The sequence below is a fragment of the Astatotilapia calliptera genome, chromosome 10 (genome assembly GCF_964374335.1).
Source record: "Astatotilapia calliptera chromosome 10, fAstCal68.1, whole genome shotgun sequence".
NCBI classification, from domain to species: Eukaryota; Metazoa; Chordata; class Actinopteri; order Cichliformes; family Cichlidae; genus Astatotilapia; species Astatotilapia calliptera.
The window spans coordinates 14,000,699-14,014,450 of record NC_137431.1 but is presented as its reverse complement, the minus strand read 5'-3'; the positions used below and the strand labels follow the sequence as shown (position 1 = coordinate 14,014,450).

At 43.9% G+C, this 13,752-nt stretch overlaps 2 protein-coding genes across 2 annotated transcripts; both read right to left on the bottom strand.

Moving 5' to 3' along the window:
- Positions 1 to 357: 357 nt before the first annotated feature.
- hinfp (histone H4 transcription factor) lies at positions 358 to 4,487 on the bottom strand. The gene is made up of 9 exons (XM_026182350.2): positions 4,054 to 4,487; positions 3,465 to 3,691; positions 2,843 to 2,954; positions 2,560 to 2,712; positions 2,396 to 2,473; positions 1,756 to 1,876; positions 1,511 to 1,649; positions 1,298 to 1,422; positions 358 to 1,226 (listed from the first exon to the last, which is right to left on the bottom strand). The coding sequence occupies exons 1-9, from the start codon at positions 4,208 to 4,210 to the stop codon at positions 860 to 862; spliced, it is 1,479 nt and encodes a 492-aa protein (XP_026038135.2). The 5' UTR covers positions 4,211 to 4,487; the 3' UTR covers positions 358 to 859.
- A 1,487-nt stretch (positions 4,488 to 5,974) lies between these two features.
- On the bottom strand, positions 5,975 to 9,722 carry dpagt1 (dolichyl-phosphate (UDP-N-acetylglucosamine) N-acetylglucosaminephosphotransferase 1 (GlcNAc-1-P transferase)). The gene is made up of 9 exons (XM_026181648.2): positions 9,236 to 9,722; positions 9,004 to 9,124; positions 8,706 to 8,919; positions 8,471 to 8,617; positions 8,296 to 8,380; positions 7,991 to 8,179; positions 7,803 to 7,890; positions 6,313 to 6,468; positions 5,975 to 6,221 (listed from the first exon to the last, which is right to left on the bottom strand). Exons 1-9 carry the CDS (start codon positions 9,388 to 9,390, stop codon positions 6,156 to 6,158), a joined length of 1,221 nt encoding a protein of 406 aa, XP_026037433.1. The 5' UTR covers positions 9,391 to 9,722; the 3' UTR covers positions 5,975 to 6,155.
- Between the last annotated feature and the right edge of the window lie 4,030 nt (positions 9,723 to 13,752).

Sequence of the window (13,752 nt, the reverse complement as noted above, 5' to 3'; positions counted from 1 at the left end):
AGAGAGATGTTTCGAGCACCTTGTGGAATCTAAGCGACAAATAATTAAGGCAGCTGTGCAGGCAGAAGGGGGTCCAAACTGGTACCAACAAGGTGTAACTAACGATGTGGGTGGTGAATGTGGACGTTAACAATACTACAGAGACAACGTTTAGATTTACAGCTCAGTTGAGTTCAGTCAAGACATTTTAGACGATTGAGATGTCAATTATACAGCCGTGTATATCAGTAACAGAGCTGCAGGAGTGCAGTTAGATTTAGCAGGTGGAGCTAAAACAGATGATGAATGTATGTAATACATAAAGAAAAAAAGTTCACTCTTAAAAAAATATTACAAAACATAAAAAAAATAGACAAAAAGGTTTCACGTGTTTATTCAAGTTTAACTGGGAAAGGTACACACTCTGCGAGATGATAAGGTGAGCCCTCTTAGCTTTAATCCAGATTCTGTTGAATATTAATGACAACACGACGTCCCATGACTCATGTTCTTAACCTTTAAAGGTTTCAGCTGATGTATCTCTGAATTTGATTGATTGAGAACCCAGCAGGCAGTGCAACATTAGCCTTCAACTGTCTCGACAGATTTTACAGCACGAGACACGAACATCTAACTGAAAACAGTTTAAAATTAAGGTGCTACACATTAGCAAATAAACACATAAAAAACAGTTTACTTGCCTAATATAGGCTTACATTCAACATGAATCATAACAGTACGTGTTCCTTAATTCAGATGTTATAATTTAAGTAAAGCAGTTCGCTTTCTGTTCAAATCCAAGCCAGGTTTTTGTAGAAGTTCATGAATTCCAAGAAGAGTGTGACTGTGTACTTTGTGCCTGCTCAGGATGTGCATCAAGTCAAAGCACCTCCATCTCCTGTTGCTGAGCAGCATCCTGGAGCTGCAGCATTACAGACTCTTCTCCTGCCTGTGACAGTCCTCCAGTGAGGACATACAGCATGCCCTCTTCCTGTCCGCCTTCCTCAGCGCCAACTGTCGAGCCTGGCTCGTCGATCCTCTGCTCTTCCAGCAGCACCCCTTTCAATTCCACCTGCACCTCTGCAGGAGCTGCTCCTTCCTGCAGCTCCTGACCTTCCGTCGGCTCGCTGCCGCCGTCCTCCTCCGCTTGCCTGTTTTGTCTTTCTCGCATCAACTGCTCGGTCAGCTCCACGCTCTCGTAGCGAATCAGCTGCAGACGCAAGAAACCATCCTCGTGCTCCTTGTATCTGTCAAGAGCGAATAAAGACTTCAAGCGTTGCAATAGCTATTACTGCAGCTGCTTCACTGCAACACTCACCTGAACCTGGGGTGTCCAGACGGCCACTTAAATTGGTGCTTTTTGTGCAGATGGACAGTTAGGTTGTTGCCCCTGGTGAAACACTGGCCGCACACATGGCACTTGTAGCGAGCTACAAAACTCCCCTGGTTATGGAAATAAAACACAATCATCAATGAAAACATCAAAAATCCCTACTTGAACGCAAGTTTAAACAAACACTTCAAACATCACCTCGTGCTCTCTTTTGTGGTGAATCTTCATGGTGCAAGCGGCTCGAGATGTAAAGCCACAGCCAGGGACGTCACAGTGGAAGGCTGACTCGCTGCTGTGGGTGTCCAGATGTTTGCGCAAGTCGACCAGATTCTTACAGCTGTGAGGTTTTTTGGTTTTTTTTAAAAACGGTGGGAGCAAATGTCATTGTCTGTTTAATAACTTAATCCTGACTTAAATTGGTGAAGTTTCAGGGGTTTGGGTACCTGTACTCGCAGTAGTCACAGCTGTATGGCTTCTCGTTGCTGTGGCGGAACTTGATATGGTTGCGCAGTGAAGAGGGCGACGGGCACGTCATGTCACATAATGGGCATTTGTAGTGGCTCACTGTCCCAATAAAGCAGTGGGGAAATTAAATTTGTCTATATTAAGACTACAGAGTTGTTTGTTGGCAACAGGATTTCTTCACTCACTCACAACAAAGTGCATCACATGCTCAGCAGATCAAAAATAGACACTGTGAAGGACTATTTTTATTTTTGGTTGCGTCAAGCCAAGAAATAGTTGTGAAATGCTTCATTTTAAAACTGGATGCTCTCACTATGAAGCAGAAAAGATCCAGAAAGATGCTGATTAACTCATCTGGCTCACAGTCCATCACAATTCCCGGGTTATTGTAATGTGTGACATGCAGAAATAAAGTCTTAGTCTTAAACACAATCTGAGTGAAGACCTGGTAGATGAACAATGTGTGAAAGCTTCACCTCCAAGAGTATGGAACAGATTTGCTTCATACTCCAGGAGTATCATTTTTTGTGAATTGTGTATGGATGGACACCTCATCATGGCATAAGCTCATGTGTAAAAAAAAAAAAAAAAAAAAAAGCACAATGAAGCATAACTGACCGTGGGTCCTCATGTGGTCCCTCAGAAGTCTTTCTGTTGCAAAACGTTTGGAGCAGTGTGAGCACTGGAACCTCTGACCTATGTGACACGACACAGATTGTTCGATTATTAAAGGTTTTTTTTAACATTACTAAGCTTAATTTCATAAATCTGACAGAATCTACCTTCCATGGCGCTCTGTCGTATGATGTGGTCAAACAGCTTTGTATTGTTGGCATACATCCCCCCACAGCCGGGACATGCCACCACCTTTTCCTGAGTGTGGCTGCGCAGGTGCTCTCGCAGCTTAGGACGGCCTTTAGCAGTCGCTTCACAGTCTGAAAATGACAGGCACAAAACCTGGATTCAAAAGTCTGAAATCCTCAGCTCGACACTGAAAATGTACAGCTGTACAATCTTCACTTAACATTTACAGTTGAAAAAAAACAACAAACACTGTAAGCGTACCTTTCCATCCACAGCGGATCGGGATTTCACAGTCTCCTGTAGGTATCTCTATGCACAGGCTGTGCATTTCCACATGGCGATAAAACCACTCAGGGTTTTCATACGGTGGTTGCTTTAACACATGTGCATTAAGAGAGTTACAGAGCCACATGTATTATTAGTTTAACTCTACTACACAGATCATTTAAAAACTCAGAAATACTGGGTTCAGGAACACTAACAGAGATCTGAACACAGTTCACAGTGCCATCCACAAAAGCAGGTTAAAGCTTTGTCATGCAAAGAAAAAGCCATTTATGAACATAATCCAAAACACTGCTGTCTTCTCTGGGCCAAACCTCATTTATAATAGAGTGAAGCAAAGCAGAGACCTTTTCTGATGTCAGACGAATTAACATTTGCAATTCTTTTTGGAAAACATGGATGTCATGTTCTCTGGAGTGAACAGTGGAGAGACTAGCCAGCTTGTTTTCAGGCTTCGGTTCAAAACCCTAGACCTCTCACGTTACGAAGTAGCATTAGTGTCTATAGAACTGGCAGCATAAGATTTGGGAAAGCTCCATCAATGCTCAATGTATCTGCTACTCTCGTCTTTCACCAGCAGCAGATACAGCAAACTTACTTCACATTCCTCCCAAAGGCAGACAAAATTATCTGGGATTTCAGGGATGATGTTGCGATTGTGGTAGGCGATGGAGCAGTTGCCGATTTTTGGATGGGCACTGAGAACCTGCTGACCCAGCTGCTTTAGTTTAGTGTGATAACAGTGAAAGAACACGTGTCGCCGCAACTCTTCAGATCCCTCCACGGAGCAAAAACCACAGTCTCTCCACAGACAGCTTCTCTCCCCTTTTCACAAAAAGTAAAAGAGACTAGATTAGGAGGAATCATCACTTTGGGCAAAGGATCAGTATGACTTATCTATCTGAATGCCTTGTTTATCATCAGGACTTTGGATGCCAGCAAAGTTAAGTAAATTAATCCAATTCAATATCTAGTGGCCAAATGTTATGAATAAGTAGCTGATGGATAAAAACTCTCGTCATTTCTAGTGGTGGTCTAGGCGTGCAGTAAGTGAGGCCACACTGGTTAAGGCCTATTGAACCAAATCATTAAAACACGTTCCTGTCCAGCTCCTCACGCTACATCTCCAAAACAAACACCTCAGCTATGGAGGTGCCACACGTACACGAAGCTGCGTTTCACCTCACCCTCTGTTTCTTCTTCCTCCTCCTCCTCTTCCAAAGCACTTAGATGACCCTCCACATGCTTGCAAAAGTTTTCCATCCGATTAAATGATTCCTGGCATGAACCCCACTCACACTCCAGCTTGAGTGCTTTCTTCTGCATTCGCTTGTTAGGAGGCATCTCTCCGAGTCACAACTGGACTAAATGTCAGACGTTTCGCTCCAGGACCGAAGTCGCAAACGCTGTTTGACCATCACCTGACCGCCCAGCAACTAAGCTGCTAGCTTACATTAAACAGTCTCCACAGTGTTGCTGAAACACCAGCAGAGAATTGTTTAATAAGCTAAAAGCATAAATTGTTATAAGCTTCACGACAGCGTTAAAAGAGAGCTCGTATTCATCGGACCTGTTCTTCTTCCGTCCACAAACGCGGGCTGTGCAACAACACCGACGTTCCCCTTGAAACAAAGTTTAGTTAAATTTTCCTACGCAAAAAAAAATTCCTTTTTGTATTTACAGTTAACAATTGGAAGATATTTACAATAAATCTTCATTTTTATTGACATTTATTCAAATATTTTACTTAAGTATAAATTTAGGGCATTTATGCTCCTATAATTTTATTTTATACTAGTGGACACTGTGTACATTTTAAAGGCAAAAATATCACCTTACTACACGCTTACAATTATGGAAGACCAGAAGAATTCCACACATCAAAATCAAAGTATTTTGTGCTTTAATCATAAGTTTAGTGATGTCTAATTAAAGATTATGAAAAAGTATTTGGTAAAAGATTTTACTAGCGCACATTTCATTGCACAATTCATTAATAAAGCACAAAATGTTCTGTTTTGAGGTGAGTGACTCTTTGGGTCTTCCATGTCAAACAACCCACAACCTGTTCCCGTTAGGCGTCGCCACAGCGGATCACCTGCCTCAATCTAACCCTAACACTCTCTTCTGTCTCACCAACCCTCTGCATGTCCTCCCTTTCAGCTATTTGTATACAATGGATAAACAGGTAATGCTAAATTTTTGGTAAAATGTCTGCACTTCAATTGTATATTGATTGCTTGTGTTACAATTCAGCATGAGAGAGGTAAAACCACACAAACTGTGACTTGGTCCCATTTCTGAACTATAACGGAAACACTTTAAGCACTATAATTTAGCACACTTTCTCCCAAGTATTAATACAACACAATCTTACATCATCATTTTTCCCGTTTTTATTTGATAATCTGTGCCTTCAATCTCAGTAAACAGTTTTGCACTTGTAATTACATTCCTAAATAAAAAAGTCCAGTGCCAGTTGACTTCACGTTGATGCTCTTTCTGAAACCGTTGGGATGATGCTCAGTCCTAAACAACACGGCTATATATTTGATGAAAGAAAAGCAAAGACGATCAGTCACACACACACACACACACACACACACCACACACACACACACACACACACACACACACACACACACACACACACACACACACACACACACACACACACACACACACACACACACACACACACACACACACACACACACACACACACACACACACACACACACACACACACACACACACACACACACACACACACACACACAATTCCTACCATAACTGCATTAAAGTGTAAGTAGGCACATTTTCTCTCAACAGCAGGTTAAAGCAGTATGTGAACATGTGAATATTTGACCAGTTTTTAGAGGATTTCTACATTTGCAAGTCAGCGATGTCTGCTACACCGAAGATCAAAACTTGACAGACTTTCTTTTTAAAAACCAAGTATAAAAATATACTTTCAGGTTGAACACGTGGGGTGATTAAGACCCAGTTACATTTCCCTGACTGTAATGACTGAATCCCAGGAGAGCGCTACTGTTGGCATCAAATCATTAGCCGTTCTGCTTGTACATATATATGAAAATGTTGTGGTGAAGTTAAATAAAGCTTTAATCCTTGCTCTGGGTCTTTACTGCAGAAAGAGTCTGAATATGAAAAATGTCAGTGAGGTAGTGGAAACTATTAAAAGGCAAATGAACAGTGAGCCTGTAAAATAGTTCCACAGCAGTATCATATTTTCCTCAGTCAGCACTCCGTCCTCAGTCCCGGTAATCTAGACGTCATAGAAGAGACGGACGAGATGATAACGGATCCCAAAAGCCACTGCGCTGCCCATCACCTGAGTGAGACGCAGAAATGAGAGGCGAGTCAAACATTTTATGGCTGACAATATTCAGGCATATGTGGATACTGCAGGTGCTCTGTTATACCTGTATGACGAGCATGATGACTGTGAGAGTTCTCTCGTGGACGGGTCCGAGTACTTTCAGCACCAGGTTTATTAAGGTCATGTTGTTGCACTCAATAAAATCACCATCCCCCTCATGGCCTCTGCGCACCTCGAGCAGCTTTAATAACTCTGCCACCTGTTGAGGATTAAAGGTTTTATTGTTATCAGCCAGTAAACACAGCCCGACGCATGCTAGTGGTCTGCCTCAGCTGTGTGTGTGTGTGCGCGTTCATACATGATATCCAAACTTGTGAGTTATTATCAACTTCTCCAATTTTTTTAATTAAGCAAATTAATGTATTGGATTAATTCATCTGATTTTCAGGTTGATACATATGGTTCATTGTCATTTTTTTATGTTGCATGTAACCTGTCCCATGGGCATAATTATTATGTGCCAAATCTAGGTGTGCTGCGATGTGCGGTACAACCTGTATGCAGTGCTGTGAAAAACTAGATACTCCCTGTGATTCATTACATCGTAGAACTACTTTTAATTGTTTTCTGTATGGCTTTATCAGTCAGTCACATTAATGTAGAAGAATTCTGGCCCACTCTTATTGCTTGTTGCTTTATCTTTTTTTTTCTAGGTTAGATTTGCTGCTGTTCTTGGGATCATTTGGGTCATGCAACAGAACAGACAGCTAAATGTGGCCTCACATTTGGCTCTAGTACACTTTGGTATACAGAGGCATTCATGGCTGACTGAATGATTTCACCGTTACCGTGCGTGACACTTGGAGGGATATCATGCACAGCCATATTTGGCCATATCGCTGGGTTTTTTTTATTATTATTTCTCTGAAAACTGTATTATGTGATCACGGATTGAATCTGTTGGAACGCGTGAGAAGACTAACTGTAGAATGATGGACTTCAATTGTTTGGAAATTACTTTATAGCCCATCTCAGACTGATGGGCAGCAACAATTGCTTCTCTGCCATTAATGCTTATATCTTTCTCTCATTGGCGTTTTGTTAACAAGCATCTGAATGCTTCACACCAGCAAACTGCCAACACGTCTGTTTTTATAGAGGCGCTCACACTTGATGATGAACAATTAATCAAGCGCATTTGATCAGCAGCACCTGGCTGCTATTTACCCTGTTATTTTTTTTTAATGGAAGCAGTCAGTGCAGTGAGTATTTTACGGGACTCTGTCATACAGTGTATGAGAAAATGTGTTCTGCGTCACAACCAAATAATGCGTCTGGGTTTTAATAACGGACGCTGACAGCGCGAGGCAATTGGAGCAGAAACAATCAGCTTCATTGCCCAAAGCAATTAGATAATGATATTCATAAAGATTTCCTCATTTCATCTTATCAAAAGTCTGGATTTGGTGCTTTCCTCTTTGAGTTGTGATGGGACAAGACCAGCAGCTGACATGATTTACAGCTTAGTTGAGGAGAATTTCTATTAAAGCATGGGAATACTCAAACAGAGAAAACGCAAAAGAAAAGCTTTACCGTCAAAATGAGGTGGCCTAACTTAGAGAGGTCCTTTGTTTTGAATTTAGAGTAGCTCATCCCCAGCTTGCCATTTTCTGGGTTCAACCTTTAGTTAGAAGGAGCATTGGAAGAAAGAAAAAGTTGAGCAATACACATATCAACAGGGTATAATCGTATATAAATGATGTTCATAATCAGGCAGTCACCTCGGGAGCCGGTGCCTGGGACAGGGGATTATGTGAAACAGCTGTGGTACGGAGTAGACAAAGTTAACCACTTGAGGAATGAAGAACAGCAGCATTGTTTTGCTGAAGTGTCCCAGGATGCCGACTACAGCAAAGGTCATCCCAGCAAAGTAGCAGAAAGTATCTCCCACAAACACAGATGAAGGGTACCTGTGACAAAACAGATTACAATCACCATGCTAGAGGGGGACTTGCACATATAGCTCTTTGTTTTTGATTGCAGAAAATATATGTTAACTTTCCCGAGTTTGGTAGACTTATCTTACCAGTTGTGGTACATAAGCGCTAATGTGGTGAAGAAGAACGGTATCATGAAGTAGAGGGAGAAAACGTGGTCATCGCGGTAATCTCCTAATAATAAGAAGAAAGTGCAAAGAACCACATGTTACACAAAATATGTCCAGCTTCTGCACCCGTGTGACGGGAAACGAAAATGCATACCGCTGAGCTCCAGAAGGTTAAATATGATGATGGAGCCCGAGATAAACAGAGCTTGGCCTGATTCGATCCCGTTGATGCCTGCTAGGATGTTGATGGCGTTTGTGCAGAATACAGCAAGCATTCCCATGTAGACATAGTACAGGATGCCTGCAGAAGAAATGACGAAACACCATTTAAAGGAAGACTTCAAAGCAGTGAATCCAGACAAAGAACAGCGGACAACCACACAACTCACCCAAATCCAAGTGCAGTCCGAGCAGTGCTCTGAAGGGCTTGGGCACCACTATGACAGTGTTGCCAAAGTTGGTAAAATAGACCATGAGCAGTGGCAAGGAAGCCATGGTGGGAAGCAAGAGCTTGTGTCTCCACCGGAGGTTGAGCACATCATCGGCAAAACCAAGGAAGATCATGCAACAGATGGCTAGAAGTGCACCGATGAGCTGTACAAACTGGCAAAAACAACGCACACAAAGGTCAGACGTGAGGTTCAGACTGGAAAGAAACACGGGGTCATTGCACATCAGTGTACTCACCTCATCATGTGGGAAGCCCATGCACTGATCTCCAACAAAGCAGCTGAGGAAAGGCACTGGGATGAAACAGAAAAGGATGATGAGGAAGACAGTCCCACTGATGACTCCTTGAGACTCTGGACTGTAAAGAAAGGGGAGCGAAAAGGAAAACAATTTATTATCATATTTTACTGAATATGTCATTTAAGCTGAAAGCCGTGTAGCTAAAAGGACAGACAGGGAGACGACTCACACTTCCTTTTTGGATGTTTTGTTTAGATCCACTCCGTATAATCTGGCTGATATGAAATGATCTTTGAAAGCCGGAATGAGTTTCAGTGTGGCCAAGCAGCCGAGCACAGACATGAAGCAGTTGATGACCAGCGGAAGGACGGGTATGGGTGACATTATTTCGGGCTTTTTGGCGAATTGGTTTCTGCCAGATCGAAATCACGTTTGTAGCTATTGTGACGCCGCTTCCCTGCGGGCGGGCGACGGATTGGCTCTGACTGTGATCACCGAGGTACGAGAAACATATCAAGCCATCATTTCAGAACAAAAGGCGTCTCTGTAATTCCACGGTCAAAAAAAATCCACAAGTCTATAAGTCCTCGAGTCACAGTGGTAATCCATACCATCTGTCATTACGACTTGTAAATTTTATTAGCTCTGCATTGCCTGGCTGTCTAAACTCCACGTCTGACATTAGTTCAACCGTTAAGTCATACAACTTACAACAAGATGGGACTTCCGATTGGGGTTTTCAAAATAAAACGTTATTGGCCCATAACGTCTCTCTCTCGAACCCGTTTTTAAAGCTAAAATGAGCTTTCAATAGAATAAAATACCTATTGTGTGTAAGTTTCAATGTTTGCATTATTTACAGAATATCTGAAATTTTGATAAGGTTTTGAGAGATTTCTGTATACTCTTATTGTATAAAGCATACAGAAAATACTAACTTTGACTTCCGACATCTGTATTGACGCGGAAGTGAAATCTTCTTCTTCGGTACATATTTTTTCGCACATACGTCATTTTTATGATAAAATTCTGCCACCTGTTGACAAAACAAATGCTTTCTCTCTTTTGTATAATGTATATTTTTCTTCTGTTGCTGTTTAGTAATATTGTTGTAGGCTATAGGTTATGTTGCATATATTTATTTCTTCTCTATTCATTTTGATATTATAATAGTAAAACCTTCCCAAGTGAGGGACTTATCTCATCATATCATATCTTTAATCAATACTGAAAATTGATTTCATATATATATATATATATATATATATATATATATATATATGTGTGTGTGTGTGTATATACATGTGTGTGTGTGTGTATATATATATACATGTGTGTGCGTGTATATATATATATATATATATATATATATATATATATATATATATGTGTGTGTGTGTATATATATATATATATAGCCCCTTGTGGCTGTTCAACTTGTAGCCAAGCATCTCACTGATCACTGCTGCCGTATTGTAGATCAGCTTGTTAGTGTCGGTAATCGTGGTTGTAGGTATTGCCGCATTAACATCATCTAGCAGACCTTCTGAGGGTACTTCACGTAATCTTGGTAACCGGCTACGGGGGATCCAGGTTTCAAGCTTGGCCATGATCCTATTTTTCAGGTCAGTTCCTCTCGCACTCAACGATCCTTCTCCTATCGCACTTGGGGCTATGTACCCAATCTCGGGTGGGGGTGATGATATCTCCCCCCTGACCTGGCGTCCTGACTCCTCCTTGCCGTAGCATTTGTGTTGTACCTCGTCAATCTCTAGCTGTGAGAGCAGTCCCTTCTTTCGAATGTTGGAACACTGAGCTACTAGTTGTTTCGCCGTCATTGTGGATGTTGGGTATCGAAGAATCCATAGGTCCCTCATCCTATTCATGTAGCCCCTTCCGCCGGGGTTACTTGCGTAGTAGCATTCCAACAACGCCCTGTTTTCGTCCCTTGCCCACCGATGCCTTCTTGTTCCAGTAGCCCACTTTTCGTCAGGGTGCCCTGGTTCCTCAACACCTGACGCGGACCTTGTTGATCCGGGCGACGTCCAAGCCGGCATGCCTTCATATTTATCTGTCTCGCTCATGTCTGCGGTAGGCTTGCTTAGCGTAGGGGGTCTAGCCTTAGGACCCTTACTGGATACAGACGCCCCAGGCAGGAATCGAACTTGCGATCCTCTGTTCCAAAGGCGTGTAGTTTAACCACTACGCTATCCAGCTGCAAAGGTGTACTCTCAGTGGCAAGGGAACAATAAGAGAACAGCACCACCAAGGCTGGAGACGGAGCAATACTGGAAGAGCATATGGGAGAAGGATGCAACCCATAACGGCAATGCTCAGTGGCTAGTGGATCTGAGGGCAGACCACAGCGACCTCCCTGAACAGGGTCCAGTAACCATCACAGTGGCAGATATCCAAGAAAGGGTCTCCAGTATGAAGAGTTGGACAGCACCAGGGCCCGACATGGTTCACGCCTACTGGCTGAAGAAGCTGACTGCACTCCACGAGCGTCTGGCAGCACAAATGAACCAGCTGCTAGTTAACGAGAGACACCCGGAATGGCTAACTGAAGGCCGGACGGTCCTGATCCCCAAGGACCCCAAGAAGGGACCGGTCCCCTCCAACTACCGACCAATAACCTGCCTCAGTACTACATGGAAGCTCCTGTCAGGCATCATATCGGCTAAGATGAACAGGCACATGGGTCAATACATGAGCGGGACACAGAAAGGAATTGGCAAGAATACCAGAGGTGCAAAACACCAGCTACTGGTAGACAGAACAATCAGCCGAGACTGCAAGACCAGACTGACCAACCTGTGCACTGCCTGGATTGATTACAAGAAGGCCTATGACTCAATGCCCCACAGCTGGATACTGGAATGCCTAGAATTGTACAAGATCAATGGGACCCTAAGAGCCTTCATCAGGAACTCAATGGGGATGTGGCGTACAACACTAGAGGCCAACTCCAAGCCCATAGCACAAGTTACCATCAAGTGCGGGATCTACCAAGGAGATGCTCTGTCCCCACTGCTGTTCTGCATAGGCCTGAACCCCCTCAGTGAGATCATTAACAAGACTGGCTACGGATACCGACTACGGAACGGAGCAGTTGTCAGCCACCTCCTGTACACGGATGACATCAAGCTGTATGCCAAGAGTGAACGAGACATCGATTCACTGATCCACACTACCAGGCTATACAGCAATGACATTGGAATGTCGTTCGGACTGGAGAAGTGTAGTCGGATGGTAACAAAGAGAGGGAAGGTAGTCAGAACTGAGGGGATTGAACTACCAGAAGGCAACATTGCAGACATAGAGGACAGTTACAAGTACCTGGGGATCCCGCAGGCAAATGGGAACCATGAAGAGGCCGCTAGAAAGGCTGCAACCACCAAGTACCTGCAGAGGGTCAGGCAAGTCCTAAGGAGTCAGCTGAATGGTAAGAACAAGATCCGGGCCATCAACACATACGCCCTGCCCGTGATCAGGTACCCTGCTGGGGTAATAGGCTGGCCAAAGGAGGAGATAGAAGCCACTGACATAAAGACAAGAAAGCTCCTGACCATGCATGGAGGGTTTCACCCCAAGTCCAGCACCCTGAGGCTGTACGCTAAGCGGAAGGAAGGGGGCCGGGGACTGGTGAGTGTCAGCACCACAGTCCAGGATGAGACAAGGAACATCCAAGAATACATTGGGAAGATGGCCCCAACTGACCGAGTGCTCAGTGAATACCTCAGGCAGCAGAAACCCAAGAAAGAGGAGGGAGACGAGGAACCATCATGGAAGGACAGGCCCCTGCACGGTATGTACCACCGGCAGATAGAGGAGGTGGCTGATATCCAGAAATCCTACCAGTGGCTGGACAAAGCTGGACTGAAAGACAGCACAGAGGCACTAATCATGGCAGCACAAGAACAAGCTCTGAGTACAAGATCCATAGAGGCTGGGGTCTATCACACCAGGCAAGACCCCAGGTGCAGGCTGTGTAAAGATGCCCCAGAGACAATCCAGCACATAACAGCAGGGTGCAAGATGCTAGCAGGCAAGACATACATGGAACGCCATAACCAAGTGGCCGGCATAGTGTACAGGAACATCTGTGCCGAGTATAACCTAGAAGTTCCGAGGTCAAAATGGGAGATGCCCCCAAGGGTGGTGGAGAATGACCGAGCTAAGATCCTGTGGGACTTCCAGATACAGACGGACAAAATGGTGGTGGCTAACCAACCGGACATAGTGGTGGTAGACAAACAGAAGAAGACGGCCGTAGTGATCGATGTAGCGGTTCCGAATGACAGCAATATCAGGAAGAAGGAACACGAGAAGCTGGAGAAATACCAAGGGCTCAGAGAAGAGCTCGAGAGGATGTGGAGGGTGAAGGTAACGGTGGTCCCCGTGGTAATCGGAGCACTAGGTGCGGTGACTCCCAAGCTAGGCGAGTGGCTCCAGCAGATCCCGGGAATAACATCGGAGATCTCTGTCCAGAAGAGCGCAGTCCTGGGAACAGCTAAGATACTGCGCAGGACCCTCAAGCTCCCAGGCCTCTGGTAGAGGACCCGAGCTTGAAGGATAAACCGCCCGCAGGGGCGTGCTGGGTGTTTTAAGTGAAGAATTTATTTGAAACTTTAAATGGCTGAAATTGAGAAAAGCGAATTGGTACTGTCTCTTTCCTATCAGAAAAGAGACAAAGAAAATCTGAGAACATAGAACCAACTGCTGTATACTCCAGTAAAGTCATGC

Excerpts from the sequence above, each read along its gene's own strand:
- hinfp (XM_026182350.2), bottom strand. The coding sequence starts at position 4,210 with ATGCCTCCTAACAAGCGAATGCAGAAGAAAGCACTCAAGCTGGAGTGT. Across the intron at positions 3,692-4,053 it reads GGAGGAAGAAGAAACAGAGG|GGGAGAGAAGCTGTCTGTGG; the intron begins GTGAGGTGAAAC and ends TTTTGTGAAAAG. Across the intron at positions 1,650-1,755 it reads TGTGACTACTGCGAGTACAG|CTGTAAGAATCTGGTCGACT; the intron begins GTACCCAAACCC and ends AAAACCTCACAG.
- dpagt1 (XM_026181648.2), bottom strand. The coding sequence starts at position 9,390 with ATGTCACCCATACCCGTCCTTCCGCTGGTCATCAACTGCTTCATGTCT. Across the intron at positions 8,381-8,470 it reads TAACCTTCTGGAGCTCAGCG|GAGATTACCGCGATGACCAC; the intron begins GTATGCATTTTC and ends TCTTATTATTAG. Across the intron at positions 6,469-7,802 it reads TAGGCCACCTCATTTTGACG|GTGGCAGAGTTATTAAAGCT; the intron begins GTAAAGCTTTTC and ends AATCCTCAACAG.